Source organism: Equus przewalskii, chromosome 29, assembly GCF_037783145.1.
Source record: "Equus przewalskii isolate Varuska chromosome 29, EquPr2, whole genome shotgun sequence".
Taxonomy (NCBI): Eukaryota; Metazoa; Chordata; class Mammalia; order Perissodactyla; family Equidae; genus Equus; species Equus przewalskii.
In genome coordinates this window covers 38,738,088-38,757,737 of record NC_091859.1, presented here as the reverse complement: position 1 = coordinate 38,757,737, position 19,650 = coordinate 38,738,088, and the positions used below count along the sequence as shown (strand labels likewise).

The 19,650-nt window shown below is 42.6% G+C and overlaps 1 protein-coding gene across 1 annotated transcript in view; it reads right to left on the bottom strand.

Annotated features, from left to right (window-relative positions):
• MEI1 (meiotic double-stranded break formation protein 1) overlaps positions 1-19,650 on the bottom strand; it is a 69,759-nt gene that overhangs the window by 35,410 nt on the left and 14,699 nt on the right. Inside the window, exons 11-18 of the mRNA XM_008537828.2 lie at positions 19,443-19,577; positions 15,616-15,730; positions 14,693-14,784; positions 13,749-13,890; positions 11,550-11,661; positions 7,593-7,653; positions 6,476-6,573; positions 3,486-3,654 (exon numbers count right to left, since the gene is read on the bottom strand). Of these exons, the coding sequence (XP_008536050.1) occupies positions 3,486-3,654; positions 6,476-6,573; positions 7,593-7,653; positions 11,550-11,661; positions 13,749-13,890; positions 14,693-14,784; positions 15,616-15,730; positions 19,443-19,577 (924 nt within the window). The remainder of the gene's footprint in view (positions 1-3,485; positions 3,655-6,475; positions 6,574-7,592; positions 7,654-11,549; positions 11,662-13,748; positions 13,891-14,692; positions 14,785-15,615; positions 15,731-19,442; positions 19,578-19,650) is intronic.

The window sequence follows — 19,650 nt, the reverse complement described above, 5'->3', positions numbered from 1 at the left end:
AAAAGGTAACTCACAGAATGGAGAAATTATTTTCAAATCATATATCTAGTAAAGGATTAATATCCAGAATACATAGAGAATTCCTATAACTCAACAACATCAAAAAAACAAACAATTTGATTCAAAAATGGGCAAAGGACTTGAATAGATGTTTCTCCAAAGAAGATATACAAATGGCCAATAAGCACATGAAAAGATGCTCAACATCACCAATCATTAGGGAAATGCAAACCAAAACTACAAGATAACCTCACATTCATTAGGATGGCTACTTTCAGGAAAACAGAAAATAATAAGTGTTGGTGAGGACGTGGAGAAATTGGAACCGTTGTACACTGTTGTTGGGAATGTAAAATGGTATAGCCGCTGTGGAAAACAGCACGGCATTTCCTCAAAAAATTAAAAATAGAACTACAAGATGATCTAGCAATTCCACTTCTGGGTACATACCCAAAGGAATTGAAATCAGGGTCTCAAAGAGATATCTGTACACTTATGTTCACAGCAGTACTATTCACAATAGCTAAAAGGTGGAAGCAACCCAAGTGTCCATTGACAGATGAAGGGATAAGCAAAATGTGGCGTATACACACAATATATTTTCAGCCTAAAAAAGGCAAGAAATTTTGACACATGCTACAGCATGGATGAACCTTGAGAAAATCATGCTAAGTGAAATAAGTCAATCACAAAAAGACAAATACTGTATGATGCCACTTACATGAAGTACCTAGTGAAGTCAAAATCATAGGGACAGAAAGTAGATTGGTGGTTGCCAGGGGCTGGGGAAAGCAGGGAATGGAGAGTTATTGTCTAAAGGGTACTATAGAATCTCAGTTTTCCAAGATGAAAAGAGTTCTGGAGATAGATGGTGGTGACGGTAGCACAACATTGTGAATGTATTTAATACTACTGAACTGTACAAAAATGCTTAAATGGTTCAAAATGGTAAAGATGGTAAATTTTATGTTTCTGCATTTTACCACAATGAGAAAAACTGGAAAAAATAGTAATGTATCAATGTTGGTGTCTTAGTTTGATAAACGTACCATAGTTGTGTTAGTATTAGGAGAAAATGGGTGAAGATTATAAGGAAACTCTGTATTCTTTGCAACTTTTCTGTAAATCTAAAATTACTCAAGAATAAAATGTTTATTTAAAAGATAAAAATAAAATTGATAATAGCCATAATATAAATATTATGCTACCAAAAGAATTTAGCTACCAAAAGAATAAGATAGACCTATTAATATATATACTGTCATGGAAAGATGTCCAAGATACACTGTTAAGTTAAAAAGAAAGTTGAAGACCTTATATAATATCCCATTCTGTACACTTCAAAAAGGAAGCATGAATGTGTTTGTTAACACACAGACAAGTTCACAGAGGGTACCTAATAGCAGTTAATGCTGGCAGGTGTATGGCGAAGTATTTTAACTTTATACCTAACCATTTTACTTGAATTTTTACAATAAGCATGATTTAAAAAATAAGAATAAAAAACTTTTAAAGAATCACATGGTCAAGTGATTTTCAATGAAGGCGTAAAGACAACTCAATGGGGGCAAAAACAGTCTTTTCAACAAGTGGTAGACAAGTCGTGCTGGAGCATTTGTATAAGCCACATGCAAAAGAATGAAGTTAGACTCCTGTCTCACAACATATACAAAAGCTAACTGAAAATAGATGATAACCTATATGTAAGAGCTAAAATTGTAAAAGAAAAGGACTGTAGGGGCTGGCCCCATGGTGTAGGGGTTAAGTCTGGCATACTCTGCTTCAGCAGCCCAGGTTCATAAGTTTGGATCCTGGGCGCAGACATACATCACTCCTCAAGCCATGCTGTGGCAGCAGCTCACATACAATATAGAGGAAGACTGGCACAGATGTTAGCTCAGGACTAATCTTCCTCAAGCAAAAAAAACAAAAAAGAGGAGGATTGGCAACAGATGTTAGCTTAGAGCGACTCTTTTTCATCCAAAAAAAAAAAAAAAAGAACTATAGAAGAAAATATAGGAATAAATCTTCACGACCTTGGGGTAGAAAATGGTTTCTTAGCATTAACACCAAAAGCACAAATGACAAAAGAAAAAACAGAGAAATTTCATCAAAATTAAAAACTTTTGTGTTTCAAAGGATACCATCAAGAAAGTGAAAAAACTAACAGAAATGGGAGAAAAAATTTGCAAATCATATATCTGATAAGAGACTTGTATGTAGAATATATAAAGAACTCTCACAATTCAACAATAAAAAGACAACTCAGTTAAAAAAATGGGCAAAAGATCTGAATGTCTCCAAAGAAGATATACAAATGGCCAATAAGCACATGAAAAGATGCTCAACATCATTAGTCATTAGGGAAATGCAAATCAAACCACAACGCAAAAACCACTTCACACCCACTACATAGACAATAACAAGTGTTGCAAGGTTATGAAGAAACCAGAACCCTCAAACATTGCTGGTGGGATTATAAAATGGTGAAGCCACTCTGGAAAACAGTTTGGGAGTTCCTCAAAAAGTGAAACATAGTGTTCCCATACGACTCTTCAATTCTGCACCTGGTAGATACAGAAAAGGAATAGAAAACAAGTACCCAAACAAATATGTGTAGATGCATGTTCACAGCGTAACTATTCACGACAGTCAAAAGGCAGAAACAAACCAACTGCACATCAACAGGTGAATGAATAAACAGAGTATGCTATATATACAAAATGCTATATTGTTCAGCCGTAAAAAAGAATGAAGTACTGATACATGCTACAAACATGATGCTAACTGGATGAATCTTGAAAATATTATGCTAAATGGAAGAAGCCAGGCACAAAAGGTCACATACTGTATGATTCCATCTATAGGAAATGTTCCAAATAGATAAATTCATGGAGATAGAATGTGTATTGTTGGTTGTCAGGAGCTGAGCAGAAGAGGAATGGGAAGTGATTGCTTAATGGATATGAGGTTTTACTTGAGAGTGATGGAAATGTTTTGGAACCAGATACAGGTAGTGGTTGCACAACATCATGAATATACTAAATGTCACTGAATTGTTCACATTAAAATGGTTAATTTTATGTTTTGTGAATTTTACCTCAATAAATTACTTTTTAAAAGCTTATGGGAGAATAGTCCTTTGATTTTAAAATTTTAATAAAATGTATAGTAATTCTTAAAACCAAAGTAAACCAGTGACTTTTTTTCTATGCACAAACGACACCCTCCAGATACCAAGGAATTGTCGTTAGCATTCTAGGCTTCTCTGTCCCTCAGCACTGTGACTACACACCTGTCTTAACTCCCCCTTCCAAGATATGAGCCCCTCAGGAATATAAGCCATTACTTACTTGTTATCTCTGTGTCCCCGGTACCCAGCACCAGGCTTAGAGAGGATGGCTTTGTAAATATTTATTGAACTGAACTGAACTGCAGACATGGGTCCCAGAACCCACCACCAGCCCCCAGCTCAAAGCACTGACCTGTCCTCATGGATGTAGGCCAGGTAGAAGAGGAGCAGGATGCAGTACTGTCTCTGGCGAGCAGCTTGCTCCACATACTGATGATCTGACAGGAAGGCAAGGCTTTCAGCGCCCCTGCTGCTTATCTGGGGCAGCCCGTGCTGCAGGAGCTCAGACACTGCAGAGAGTTCTGGGGAGGGAACAAGCAGGAGAAAGCCACACAGAGAACACAGGAGAGCAGGTAATGAGCATATGAGTGAGTATCCACTACCTGAAGAGTACTGCACAGGGTAGCAAGGGTACATCCAGGATAAAAGGAAATCAGAATCTCCTCTTCCTTTATGCAACTTTCAGCCCACCCGGAGAGACTAAAGGTAACATGTGGAAGGACTTGGTTACATCAATTCATTCATTTGACAAATGTTCACTGAGTGGCTACTCTAGGCCAGGCTGTAAGACACAGGCCAGACCTCCAGGAGCTGGAGGCTAGTGGGAAAAAACAGGTAATGAGACAGATAATTGCAGCACATGCGATTAGTGCCTTGTTCAAGTGTGGAAGAGGGAGTGACTCACGCCTCCTGGGGTGGGGAGAGCAAGATCAAAGAAGAGGGAACTGTGGAGGGTGAGCAGAGAACAGGCGAGAAGGGAGAGAAGAGAATCCTAGGGACAGGAAGCAAGCTGTTCAGAGGCTGGGAGGCATAAGAACACATGTCACATTTAGGGGCAGCCAGGAGTTCAGTGTAACTGCACCATCAGTGAATAGATGTGGAGTGTCAGGAGTTTCGAACTGTGTGATGTAATTTGTAGCTAGACTGTGAAAGACCCTGAATGCCGAGTAAAGATTTGGATTTTATCCTGAGAGCAGATCACCAGATGTCTTATGAAACCTCTGTTTCATAAAAGAAAAGGACCTCAGAGGTTAAAATTTGAATAAAGTCAACTTTATGGAAAATTCACTACATTACCCTTATTTTCCACATTTCATCATGAACCAGAGAAAACTCCATCACTGTCTGACAATGCCCCACAGACTGATGTTTGGGGACCACAGCTGAGGGCCAGGAAAGTTGAGATGTTAAGACTTGGTTTTCTTAGGGCCAGTCCGGTGGCGCAGTGTTTAAGTGCGCACATTCCACTTCTCGGTGGCCTGGGGTTCACGGGTTCAGATCCCAGGTGCAGACATGGCACCGCTTGGCAAAAAAGCCATGCTGTGGTAGGCATCCCACATATAAAGTAGAGGAAGATGGGCACGGATGTTAGCTCAGCACCTGTCTTCCTTAGCAAAAAGAGGAGGATTGGCAGTAGTTAGGTCAGGGCTAATCTTCCTCAAAAAAAAAAAAAAGACTTGGTTTTCAGATGGATCCTTCTAACAGTGGGTTGAGATTTTTTGGAGGATAAGAGACTGAAAGCAGGGGGCCAAGTTGGAGGTCAAATGAAAGGAACCATTGTGCCAGTGCGGTAGACCTAGGGCCAAGTGGAGGATGAGAATGGAGAATGGCCCACAGCAACAGGGTAGAAGAGCCAGGTCAGGTTTCCTAATTCTAAGTTTAGTGCTTTTTCCACCAAAGCATACTATGAGCATTATGATAATAATGAAACTAATGTCCCTGAGCCTCACACATCCACCTGCCCTTTCTCCTGATATATTAAAGAAAGAAGCAGTCTGCATGTAAGTAACGTCTGCTGCTCTTCTTAGTGCTGTGAGATTTGACAAAGTCTCAGGGTCTAAGGAGGCAGATATGTGGGGCTCCTCCTATACTGATAAGAGAGGGAACTGCCAGCAGCAGTGGCACTGCCAACATGGTCTTAGGCTACCATCATGGCAAACGTCATTGTGCTATTCTCCCTGCAGGCCAGACCACACCTGAACAGGCAGAGAGCTGGACAACACGCAGAGAGGAGTGGCCAGTATGTGAGAGAAGTAGAAGCCAAGCTGGAAGGAACGAAAATGCTCACCTGGGCTTCCATCTCTCTCAGCTCAGTGTCTGAGAAAGACAAAAGAGAAAGACAGGTTTGGGAAGTGGAGGGAGATGATACGGTCTTCATAAATGTAAAAAAAGGAAAACACAGCCAGCACCAAGTCTAACCTACAAGAAGGTATAATATTTATTGAATGAATGAATAAAACAATGATGAAATTGTTTTATGTTCCCAAGAGACAGAAGTCTATGATAGAGGAACTCCTTAGGGCAGAGAACATATCACAATCAATGTTGTATCCACAGCAGCACCTAGGCCTCCCCTGGCATGTAGCAGAAACTCAATGAATATTAAACAAAAGGAAAAACTTCCATCACTCAGCCCTGCATCTGCTGTCCCCCTGCCTAGACTCTACATGGGTCTCCTTAACCTCACTCAGACCTCTGTTAAAATGCCACCTCCTCACGAAGGCCTTCCCTGATCACCCTATCTAACACACACCTCCTTCCTCCATCACCTTCTATCCCTTTGCCCGGTTTTATTTTTTTCATAGTACCTATCCATCCCTGACATTGTATCTATGTGTTTATTGTCTGTCTCTCCCACTCCATGAGAACAGGACTTCGTATTCCTAACTCTATGACCAGTGCCTAGAATAGAGTCTGGCACACAGTAGATGATCGAGAAATATTTCTTGGAAAGACGAACAAAGTAATGGAAAAGGCTATTCAAGATATTTTGAGCAGAGGTCTCTAGAGGTAACAAGCAGACAGTAAGAGGCCTGGTGTAAGGGATGTTGCAGAGGATACAGTCAGGGGAAAAACTGGGCTTGATAAGCTTTAGGGTCCTTCTCAACCCATAGAGTCTAAGGGTCCAGGAGCCTTGGATTCCATCATTTTCTGATTCTGTTATCTCACCTCCCTGGGAATCAGCCTATAGTTCCATCATTCCATGAGTCCATGGTTCCTCCAGGCAGCTTCAAGCAAAGGGATCTTAACACTGTACTGACTCACCATCCAGGCAATCAGCAAGACATCCAGACTCTAAAAGATCACCACAACCTCATGAGTGGTCAAACTGCAGTGTCTTACCTTCTTGGGACAGTGGTCCTGTCTTCTCTGGAGCTGAGAGGAGGTTGATGGACAGGTAGTACAGGAAACTGGAACACACCTGGTTTAGGGCTGAGTGACTTACAGGGAGAAGAGGAAGACAGAACACAAGGGAGAACATTGCTGCTTTGGCTGGGACAGCATTATCCCTGCCACGTACCAAGGCACCACTGCTTTGTGCCAGAGCCCAGTGAAATTCTAACCATGGCCCTGGTAGAAGAGGTCCAGACAGGGCTGTGAAAAGTAAATATGGAGCCTACTGCCCACAGCTGTAACTTAGACACTTGGCCCACATAAGCATTCACTAAAAATTTACTGAAAAAAATAAACCAAGGAATACTAAGCTCCACTTTAACAAAACATACGAACAAAAACGTGCTCCTGGGTCAGGAAAGGGCTGCGTAATACTAGAAAAAGAAGAAGGTGTTGAACCCAAGATGGGCAGTTAAAAAGAACTACAGACATCCAAAATTGTGACTTTGAATCCAGATGGATCCCTGAATTCTCTCCTGAATGTTGGGTGTTCTATTTAGAGATAGGAAGGAAGAGCTGGATACTGCACTGTAATGACCTTGCAGGTTGTAGGCAGTAACAAATGGAATCTGCCAAGTAAATGCAAAGACAGGTGGCAAATCATAAATGGAAAGGTCCAGAAGGCTGTTCTAGAAACCTAACATGACAGAGACTGAGGTGGCAACCTCTCTAATCTGAACAAGAGAGTTTCTCCTCTGGAATTTCTAGGCTGGCAGCAAACAGAACATTATTCTTTCTTGGTGGACAATGCATTCCTTACTCTCTGAGGGCATCAGTTTCCCCCTTTGTAAAATGAGGGGTTAGACAAATGACCTCCATTCTTCCAGTTTTGATGTAACAGGTGACCATCCAAGTCTCACATGGCATGAGAGCCTTACCAGAATCAGATTAAATAAAAGCTATACAAGCATGTCAAGCTCATACCACCAGTTGCTGAGCAATTTTGACACTGTGTCAATCCCCCCACGGTCCTATGACTAAACCACCCTAGTCAGAAATTTCCACTTGTTCAATCAAGAAGGACGCTGGGCCCTTGGCCACTAATTTTGCCTGGAACCACACATACCTCAGGTCACTGCAGAACCTGGCCTTCAGCTCCAGGGTTAGTTGTATGAAGGATGAGGCAGCTTGGGAAAAGAGGAAAGAAAGCAGAGAGCAGTTTAAACCAGACTGTTAGAGAGATTCCCAAGTCTGGGTGGTACCAAACAGTACTAGTTTTGAAGTCATGCAGACCTGGGTTCAAAATTTGCTCCATCACTATCTACCAGTGTGACTCTAGAACACTTATTTAACTTCTCTGAGACCCTATACTTCGATATCTATACTTCACAGGTTGCTGTGAAGCTGAGTGAGACAAACGTATGCAGAACATCTAACAAATGCTTAGCTCAGAGTAGGTGCTGAATAACTGTTCATCTTCTGCCTTTCTGAATTATCTTCCACTACATCTGGTACATTTGACAAGGACATAGGAAGGACACATCTGCTTGTTCCATCCCTTCTCCCAATTTTGTTGAAAATAACCCAGTTTCAGATTCAGGAAGAATCAAGGATAGTCACTGCTTTATCCCCATCTCTGAAATACCTGTGGAAAAGGATTGGTTCTCAGACCCGAGGTCAGGTAACAGTTTCTGTGTTAGCTGGTGACCCTGGTCCAGGTCCCTGCACTGCCTACCACTTCCCAGTCTCCCCCAATCCATCTCATCCCGCCCCAAGGCTCTCTGTCAAAACTGTTCTCTATCTTGCCTATCCTGGACCCCTGTAAAAGCAGGATTCTAGATAAGGAGAATATCAAGAGCTCCCACTGCACCAGCTCCAGTGTTGGGGATAACCTATATCCTATCTTGGGCTTAAAGTATATGGCAGGGAATTAATCCCTCAGTTTCATATCAACTTTCCAGAACAGCAGTTTAATCCATGACTCCCCCAGGAAGGGGGTGCCCACCTTGCACGCTGGAAGGGGTCCTCCTGCCCGGTCTCCTGGGGACCCAGAGTTTCTCCATCCCCTACTCCAGGCCTCTGTCTGCCTCTTGGCTGGCAGTGCCTGCTTCCCTCTTCTGTCTTGCAGGTTAGGCCTGATCCTGTTCTATCTGGCTTCATGCTGCATAGATCTCCCTGTACACAGCCTTTCTTTACATTCCTTGCTCTCCACAACTGGCCCCCAGAGATCTACACTTCTGAAGCTGCACCCATCCAGCACCCCAAGACTGATCCTCTTGGTTCTTGAAGTATGGCAGGCAGGTAGAGTAGACAGAAGGAAGGAAAAGTATATGTCAATTGTCACAATAACTATGGGGTAACAGCCATTCAGGAAATCTACATATGTTATCTCCTTTTAATTCTCATTATTATTACCATGTTCTAGCTGAGGACATTGGAGATAAGAAAATTAATTTGCCCAATGTCAATAAACAAGTAAGGGATAGGGTAAGAATCCCAACCAACACGTGCTAACGACAAAAGTCCTGCTTTTTTCTCTCTTCCACACAGCCTCCCACCCTCCCCTAGAAGCTCCTACTCACACTTTCTGGGTGGAATAGCTTCCTGAGGGTTTCCTGTGCTCTGTTCCTAAAGAGAACAACAATCCCTCCGAACTGTGACAAGGGACCTCCCCAGGATGGCCGAAACCATCAATCAGAAACTCCCTCAAAATCACAATCAAATTTTCAGACAACTGCAAAAGGCATGCCCCTTGTCTCCCCAGCTCTGGATCCTGACACCTTCTCCTTTCCAAGGACCCTGCTCTGGTGATTACCCATGAGTCTCTCTACTGCTCCTTCCTCTCAGCCACTAATCAGAAAAAGTGTTTCCAGTGTTAGGGAGCAGAAAAACCCTTCCTAACTCCATGTCCCCAACCAATTATATCCCCCATTTTTCACCTCTTTCTCACACCAAACTTATCAAGAGTTGTCTGTCTTACATCTACTGCCTTATCTTGCACTCACTCTTCAACTCACTGGAGTCTGGCTTCCACCTCAACCACTCCACAGAAACTGCTCTGGCCAAGGTCACCAACAGCCTCCATGATACCAACTCCAACAGACATTTTTCAGCCCTCATCTTACTTGACCTCTGGGATGCATTTGACACTCCTACCACTCCCTAATCTACAAAACTCTCCTCACTTGGCTTCCCTAAAGTCATACTCTTCTGGTTTTCTTCCTACCTCTCCAACTGGTCCTTACCAGTGTCCTTTGGAGTGTCCTTCTTCTCCTGACCATTAAACACTGCTCTTGATTTTTGTCTTGGTCCTTTGATCATCTCATTTTACACACTCACTCTTGAGGAATCTCACCTGCTCCACACTAGAGAGTCAGCCCCCAAAGGACAGGAGTCTGTTTTATTCACTGCTGCATCATCAGCCCTAGGACAGTGCCTTTCACATAGTAGGTATCCAATAAATATTTGTTGAATGAATGAAAGGCTGGATGCTGAAGACTTCTATACCTGAAGACCGGATCTCTCCCCTGACCTCAGACTCAGAGTTAATTACGTACCTAACGTCTCCACTGGGACATCTCACAGGCATTTCACACTCACCCTGACCCAAATTGATCACATCCTCTACTGCCTTCCCAAATCAGATCCTCCTCCAGTGATCCTCACTCCATAAAAAATATCACCACCTAGATAGCAGCTGGAAGCCTAGGCATTACCCTGAACCATTCCTTCTCTCTCATGCCCTACATCAAACTGTTCCACGCCCCCAACACTACCTTAGTTCTTATCACCAACCTGAGTTAATGCAAGAGGTTAAACTACTTGCCTCCAATCTTGCTTCCTTCTAACTCAGGGTCCACACTGCTCCAAGAAGGATCTTTTTAAAACAGAAATCTGAGCATGTCACTCCCCTTCTTTAAGACTCAAAGCTCCTAGGATGAAGTCCAAATTCCTCACATGACCAATAAAGTCCTGCATGACTGAGTCCTGGCTACTTCTCTATAGTAGACTTTCCACTGCATGCTACGTGACATTAAATGATAAGAAAAGACATTAAATGATAATGATAAGAGGCAAGCATAGCATAGAGATTAAGAAAGCAGGCTCTAGAGCCAGATTCCCTGAGTTTGAATCCTGGGCACACCACTTCCAGTGTGACCTTGGGCAATTTATTCAACCTCTCTGAGTTTCAGTGTGCTCATCAGCAGAATGAAGATAATAGTACATACTTCCTAGAGTTTTTCCGAGAACTAAATGAATTAATACATGTAAAGCACTTAAAACAGTATCTCACCCCTAGTAAGAATTTAATAAATGTTAGTTATTATTAGTTACTAAATATTACTACCTTTCTCCCTCCTTCCTTTTCTATTTTTGTCTAGCCCTCCTTCTCACTATCACTACCACTTTCTGAGGAAGATAAAGGAAATTCTGACTCTGATTCCCGGGCTTATTCTGCAGATTGAGGTATTTATACAGTGAAAACTGGAGAAGTGGGAAAAGAAGGTTCACATTTAAGAGAGAAAAAATGACTAGAGAAGAAAATAAACAGATGCAAGAAGGCCTGGAGAAGGCTGAATGAGTCATGAGCCATTTGACTCAATTTTAGGAAGGTTCAATTTTAGGAAGGCGTTCCAGTGTATAGGTAGACAGCAGCTTTCACACGGTGCTACCACTCCCCTAGAAGGCATGTGGAAGTAGTTGGGGATGTTTTTCAGTTGTCACAATGACTGGGGGTACTTCTAGCATTCAGTGCTCAGAAGTCAGAGATGCTAAACATTTTGTGACATTTGAGGGAATATGGACTATGAGAGTATTGTGGAAAGAGATATATTGTGGGCTCTGAACTGGACCCTCCTTGACATTCTCAGAGAAGTAGCGATAAATTTGAGAACTGCCTTTACAGACTTTTGGTTGCTAGATGATACTCCCTTCCACTTAACACTGGGCAGAGCACGGACACAGATTCTGCCTGAATATGTAAACCTCGCATCCACGGGTTATTCTCTAAGGTCTGAGTACTCCGAGAAGCTGCCTAAGGTGCCTGCCTTCCTCCCAACTTCCACATTTGCCTGCTGCCTACCGAGCTTCTTGGAGAACTTCTCCTTCATGTGGGGAACGATGACAAACAGGCTGTGTAGAATCGACAGGAAAACTTCCATCAAGCCTGGGTGAGTGGCCTCCTCTGAGTGCCTCTGCAAAGAATCAGGAAGGAGAACACAGCCCAGAGGACTGAGCCCCTCAAGAAGAAAAAGCATCGGCAAAGCCGTCATCAAATCTAGCAACAGTAGACTAAAGCTTTTCATGTGAAATGTACAAGACAAGCTAGGGAAGCTGAAGTCACAAGCCTATATCCAAGGCTTACAACTACAACTTAATAAATTGTGTAAGATGGGGCCAGCCCTGTGGCCGAGTGGTTAGGTTTGCACGCTCTGTTTCAGCGGCCCAGGGTTTTGCCAGTTCAGGTCCTGGGCACTGACATGGTGCCTCTCATCGGGCCATGCTGGGGCGGCATCCCACATGCCACAACTAGAAGGACCCACAACTGAAAATACACAACTATGTACTGAGGGGCTTTGGGAGAAAAAGGAAAAATAAAATCTTTAAAATAAATAAATAAATTGTGTAAGATACTTTACCTCTCTGGGCCACTGTACCAAAAAGAGTAAAACAAGAATAACAAGACCGATCTCCCAGAAACAAATGAGATCTGATGTGTAAAAAGTGCTTTCTAGACTATAATGCAGAGTGACACTCAGCCATAGTAATAATAATATAGCTTACAAACTGCCTTCAAATTTATTTTTCATGTGATCTATGAACAAAGTCATGAGGCAGCCAGATGTACTAGACAAAGCTCTATACTAAGAGTAGAGAAACCTGGGTTCTAGTTCAAGCTCTGCACAAAGCCCCTGTGTGCCCCTGGGTCAGACCTCCTCTCCCCTCTTGGTGTCTCAGTTCCCTATCTGTAAATAGCTAAGCCCTCAGAGACATTGTTCTTATAGATACCTTTCCTTTAGTTTTTAAAACAAGTTTTTGTTTTTTTAATTAGAAAAATAATACATGCTCATTAAAAAAAATGTGTATAATACAGAAAAGTAGAACGAAGGATAATATAATAATTCTACGATCTGGTTCTAGATCTAGCTCTAACACTTCATAAATCTAGGAGGAATGAGCAGATGAGGAAACCAACGTGAACTGCTCAAGTGTTACTGTTAGGGCACGCCACCTCAAGAGCCTGGCCTTGCTGGCTCAAAGAACTTCAAGGAAAAGAGGCTCGCTACCCTCAGAACCAGAGGCTGCCTCCCTGCTGCCACCTACTGTTCCCAGTAAAGGTTTTGGAAGTGACCTTCCCCCACTAACACAGGACTCTTCAAAGGCTCATAGGATGTCCAAACCTCAAACAGGATAGGACCCATCCAAGGTCATCTGGGCAATCAGCATTTCTGGTTCCTGCTCTTCCTATCACCTCCATCTCAAGTCAGCCCAAAATGAAGCTCTTCCGGACCAGGTCTTTCTTCAGAGCGGCCATCTCTCATTTTACAGAATACACATATATATTCCTTAGGGAAGCCTGGATCACAGACACTCACCGCCACCCTTTACTAAGCAGAAGGACGCTTGGGTTCAAATCTCAGCACCATCATGCACTTGCTTTATAACCATAGGAACATGACAACCTCATCTTTAAATCAGGGGAAATTATAGAACCTATCTCATAGGGTCATTGGGAGGATGAATTAGGTAATCAATAAAAGGCATTTATCACTCCATAAATATTATATATTTATTATTTTATTATTACTGCTTTATACTTTTTCTTAAGAGCCACCTATTAGTTTTAAAATGAAACACTATACTTTGTTTTTAAAACCAAAGGAAAAGTGGCTGAAAGAACAACCCTGCTGAAAACCTCACAAGGTCCAGTTGAATAGTCACTGCCTTGCATCTCTCAGCCTGGCTCACTCTCACATTCTTCTCTACCGCAAACTTTATACTGGGGGGCTGGCCCGGTGGTGCAGCGGTTAAGTTCACACATTCCGCTTTGGCGGCCCTGGGTTCGCCAGTTCGGATCCCAGCTGCAGACATGGCACCGCTTGGCACGCCATGCTGTGGTAGGCGTCCCACATATAAAAATGTAGAGGAAGATGGGCATGGATGTTAGCTCAGGGCCAGTCTTCCTCAGCAAAAAGAGGAGAATTGGCAGCAGTTAACTCAAGGATAATCTTCCTCAAAAAAAACCCAAACTTTATGCTGTCCATGGTTCAGGGGAACCCACCATCACCATGGGGATACACAGGGAGTCACAAGCACTGAGAAGAAATTCTGAGAAGTCCTCCAGGGTGTCTTCTTTCTCGGCAGTGGGAGCTGTGAATGGATTCTCCTGGGCTGAAGGCTCATTCTGGAATTCCACAGCCAACCTGAGAAATCAATGTGTGAGTATATCTACCACCACCTATGCAACATAAAGGTTAGAAGCATCCTGCTAGAGGGATGCTTGAGCTCAGGGTCCAGGGAAAGTATACCTATCAGCAGATCTGAAGAAAATTCAAGAGGCCCCACTAAGGGAGGACCTGGTGCTTGGCTACCTCTCCAGCTTCGTGCTCCCCACCACCTCTCCTGTAATACATGACTCTTCCACTCCACTGAACATACCATGCTGTTCACTGTTTCACATCTCCTTGCCTTTATATATGCTGCTCTACCTGGAATGCCTTCCTCAGATTTGTCACAACCTAATAAATTGCACATATGTACACAAAACTGTCTCTTCCCCAAGACACTGTGAGCTCCTTGCGGGCAGAAGCCAATCTGCCTTATCTTTCTACTTTCACTATCTAGCACCAGGCCTGGCACACAGCAGATACAACAAACATTTGTTAATGTGAACTAAATTAATCCAACAAACATTCAGTGAACACCTACAGGGTTAAGTTATTTGGGAAGAGGAATAAAGCTGAATGGAACACAACCTCATTTCACAGTAACAAAAACTTCACTAGGAGGGAATCTTTAGAAACCCCCTCCTCTAGCTACCTGTGCTCAAGCCTCCTCCACACACCCCCTCCATACCCTATACACACTCCCACTCCCCACCCCAGCCAAAGTCCTCTCACTATGCAGCAAAGCATGAGAAGTCAAGTGTTGCTTCTAGAACTTCATCCTTTGTCTGAATCCCTTCTACCTCCACACTACTGCCTCAAACCACAGAGGGCCCCTCACCTGCAGGCATTTCTAAATCCCTCCAGAGTGCTCAGGAGGAACTTTCCCCTTCGAAGAATGCCCTTCTCCAAATCTCTGCTGGAGGCATGGCCCTGAGGTGAGAAGAGAGGGGAACCTATTGGTCAAGTGAGTACTCTGTGTCCCAGTCTGTGCTACAGACTTCTTCCTGTCACAAAATCTGGCGTTCCCATATACCTAACACTTTCCAGGGGATCTTGTTTATATCCTCACAAATCTAGCCATTTGATAGCTCTTTTGAAAAAGAGTAGAAGGGAACCTTAACCACCTGTCTCCCTGTGAACCACAGAAGGCTGTCACAGGCTGGGGGACATGAGCCTAACTGGCTGTGATACCCATATTAGTTTCTCCAAAACACATGAAAATCCCCACCCTATCAGGTGTGAAGAGCTTAGTTTCCAAAGTCAATCTGAAAGACATAATCAGCATTCACATTAACAGTATCCTTCCTGATATTTTAAGTCCATGGGCCATTAGAAGCCAACAATTCCAACACATTGCACATTGGTCAGATTCTTTCTAAGATTCTAGTGAATCCAGCCTTGAATAATTTTGTGAGCATGTTTACCATACCTGCTTGGATGATATAAAAGACAAAGTGTGTAGTAGGCTTGCGTACAAACACCCTAGGGTTTACTATCCAAACTCAGATACTTGCTCGTTTTTGACCTTAGAGAAAAATTATTTAACCCCTGTGGTTTGAGTTTCCTAATCTGTAAAAACAAGGATAGCAATTACTAAGGCTCACAGCTTTGCAGTTAGGAAAAAAATAACATCTCATTGTAGGTGTGTATACGTGCGAAAAAGCTATAAAGTGGCATATAAATGTAAGGCAATGTACTAATTATCTTGTAAAAACACATTACAGCATGATCTCCAGAAGAAGCAGGCTGCAGTGCACTGACCAGGATCCTCCTGTTCAGCGGAGTCTGGGAAAAATCTGCACACCGGCTCAGCATGGCTTCAAGTAAGGCCCGCAGTTCCCTGTACTGCACAGGTAGAGCACTCTGATGGTCCTTCCTGCATCCAGAAAGACAAAGGCAGGTTTAGGGCAAGGTAAGGGTACTCTAAGATACCCTCAGGTTCTTGGGCGATGGAGGGCAGTGTGGTGGATCAGAACACAGGTCCGGGATCTGATCTGATAAAAATCTTTGCTCCAACACTTATCCAGCTACATGACTTTGTGCACAGTCTTCATCCTCTCTAATCTTCAATTTCCTCACCTATTAAACGAGAGTTAATAGTACTCCCCTCAGAACTGTTCTAAGGATCAAATTACATAATGTATGTCAAGCACTTAACACGATGCTTAATAGACGGTAAGTCATTATAAATAACAGCTATAGCTGTTCTTATTGTTACTAAGGATACAGAGGGTTTTCTCACTGAGAAGGGCCTCCTGGTGAAAGAAGTACCATCTAGAACTAAAGGTGCATCGATGTGGAAAGTCATGCTTAGGGTCCATTTGAACCCTCACATTCTATAGACTCAGAAGAGGCCAGGGTCACTGACTAGTCTAATTCTGAGCTCCAAGAGGTCAGGGACCAATTCCATCTTTTCACTTTACCTAAACAGAGCTGGACGCATTGTAAATTGATACTAAATAAAAAAGACGTTAAGTGAATGAATGACAGGCTAGGGGACATAAGTCAAGTTTGAGAGGGTATAAGGTAGCTGTATTGGTTATCTAGGGATGTTGTAACAAATTACCACAAACTTTGTGGCTTAAAACAACAGAAATTTACTCTCTCATCGTTCTGTGTGTTAGACATCGGAAATTAAGGTGTTGGCTCCTTCTAAAAGCTCTACAGAAGAATCTTGCCTTGCCTCAGCTTCTGGTGGTTCCCAGCAATCTTGTCATTCCTTGGCTGGTAGCTGCATCATTCCAATTTCTGCCTCTGTCTTCATGTGGCTGTCTTCCCTCTGTGTATGTCTGTCACTATATGTCCAAATCCCCCTCTCCTCATAAGAGCACCAGTCATTGGATTTAGGAGCCCACACTGGATGACCTCATCATAAGTTAATTATATCTTGGTGGGCATGAATTTTAGAGGGATGCTATTCAACCCAGGGCTGTAACTAAGGAGAAACCTATGTTGACCCTCTTCTCTGGGTCTTTTCTGAACACTGAGAGTAATCTGTTGGATCTTCTAACAGGCACTCAGTTAATTGTATACAGTTAAGGCTTGATTTTCCCTTTCCTTCTTCATTTCTGGAAGCTCTAAGTTTCTACCCTACACTGATCGTCAGGCCCTGCTTCCAAACTCTTTAAATTCTTTTCAGTAGTTCTCACTCCTCCTTCCAGTTGTGCTTCCCAGAGACCCTCTGAACCACTCTACCTCAGAGGGTCCACTTCAGTAAACATTCTGGGAAATTAAAATCATCTAAGGATTAATAACTAGCCCCCTACCTATCACTCTCCACAGTTCTGACCCAACTAGCTTTCCAGGTTCTTCATGTACTACTCCCCTCCACACAACCTGCTGGCCACACTGGCTACTGTACCCTCAGTAATCCCTAAACTTTCCCACTCACATGTTTTGGTCAACCATGGTCTTTCCACCAATCTAAATCTCTCTCATCCCTCATTGCACAGTTCAAATACCACCTCCTGCCTGAAAGATGCTACCAGTGCCTCTTAACACGGACCTCCTGGGAGACTTCCACCTCTGTATGGGTAACTCTGATCGACATTGCTCTCATTCTATGCCTTTTTTACCCTGCTGATTTACTCATCTCACTCTCCCTGGGATTCATGCCCAAGATTCAGAGATTCAAATCCAGGAAAGGACAGAAGGGAAAAAGAGACAGACTGACGTTATTGTAATGTAAATGCTATTTTTTGTTTCAATTTTTAGAACCAAGAGTCAAATCACAAAGATTTAAATATGGCTACAGAAGAGACTATAAATATTAACGACATTTACAATGTAAAATTAAAGGCATAGTTGACTGACATTGAGAAGTAGAAGGTAGGGAGGAGAGGGGAAAGGAAGAGCTGGGGTGCTAATGTACTCAGCTAACCATGTGGGGAGCCAAGAGATACTGCTTCAAGTTAAGGGAAGAAGAAATATAAGCTTTAAGTATCTAACAGTTTGAAGACACAAAATATTAACTAGCAAAAATGCTGAGGAAGGGGCCAGCCCTGTGGCCAAGTGGTTGAGTTCGTGCACTCCACTTTGGCGGCCCAGGGTTTCGCTGATTTGGATCCTTGGCGCGGACATGGCACCGCTCATCAAGCCATGCTGAGGCGGCATCCCATATGCCACAACTAGAAGGACTCACAACTAAAAATATACAACTATGTACCAGGGGGCTTTGGGGAGAAAAAGGAAAAATAAAATGTTAAAAAAAATGCCAAGGAAACGTAGAGAAGACAAAATAATGTGAGCTAAATCTTGGTCTTTCTTACTGGTGAGTCAATGAATAATGTCCTAAATTGACAAATAAAGAAACAGCATTAAAAGCATATTGTTTAGATTTAGGGAGATAATCACCAGAACTAAAACCCAAATGGGTTAAAATTAGTTTCCCTTAGGAAGTGGGGACAGGAGACTGTTCCTTTTCCTTATAAACCTTCTGTATATTTTATTTTTTACTATTTGAATATATTACTTTGCTAGATTTTAAAAGGGAAAACACGGAAACAAAAGTTACTATATAAATACATATGAGTTTCCTCCATCACTTTTTCCCAAGATATCAAGCACCTTGCTAAGGAATAATTTCCCATCTTGACACTAGGATCTCTTAGTTTCACCATCCATTTTAACATCTTTCATTCATATACTGACTATCTATTAGGAGCGAGGCATATAGCAGTGAAAAAACTGACATGGTCTCTGATCTGTTTGTGATAATATTATGGTGCAAGAGAGACACAGAGAAAATGAATAAACAAAAAGTATGAAGTGTTTGGCAAGTGCTATAATAGCCTAATGGGTCAATTAAGGAAGGATGCTCTGAATGAGACTTGAATGATGGGAAGAAGCCAGTCATGCAAAGATTTAAGAGAAGAGTATTTTAGACAGAAATCAATTAGCAGAAAGGAAGTGGGGGAAAAGTCTGGACTAAAACAAAGACTGAGATTAAGAAAAAATACATCCATGAAATAAATACAGAATAAAATGCTATTAAAAAACGCAGTCGGGGCCAGCCCAGTGGCATAGTGGTTAAGTTTGCGCAGCCCAGGAGTCATGGGTTCAGATCCCAGGCACAGATCCACACACTGCTTATCAAGTCATGTTGTGGTGGCGTCCCACATATAAAACAGAGGAAGATTGACACAGATGTTAGCTCAGCAACAATCTTCCTCAAGCACAAAGAAGAAGATTGGCAACAGATGTTAGCTCAGGGCTAGGCTTCTTTGCAAAAAAAAAAAAAAATGCAGAGATTTGGAAAGAACGCTTCCAAATTAAAAATATTAAAGCAGAAATAAAACACTCAGTAGAAGAATTGAAAGATAAAGTCAAGAAAATCTCCCAGAAACTAGTGGATAACAACAAAGAGATTAAAAACTGTCAGAAAACAAAGAAAATTAGAGGACCAGCTCAGGATCCAACATGTGACAGGCAGTTCCAGAAGCAGGAACAGAGTAAATTGAGTAGCAGAAAGAAAAAATTCCAGAAAACTTCCCTGAGGTAATGGAGAAGTACCCTCTGGAAGCTGCCCTGGCCTTGACAGGCCCTCAGGTACATGCAGGGATAAATCTCATCCTGCCTGGGTCTCTCACCTCAGAAAGGCAGAAGTGGCCTTCACTGCCTCAGTGGCCACCTCCAGCACTGGGCTGCTCACTGCCACTTGGAGAGCACGGTTAGCATCTCTGCAGATGGCTGAGCTTGTGAACAGCTTGATCTCCTCTGGCTGCCTGAGAAGTGGCAAACAAGAAATGAGTGAGTGAACTCTTACTACTCACCCTACCAGGAATAAACACTTCACTT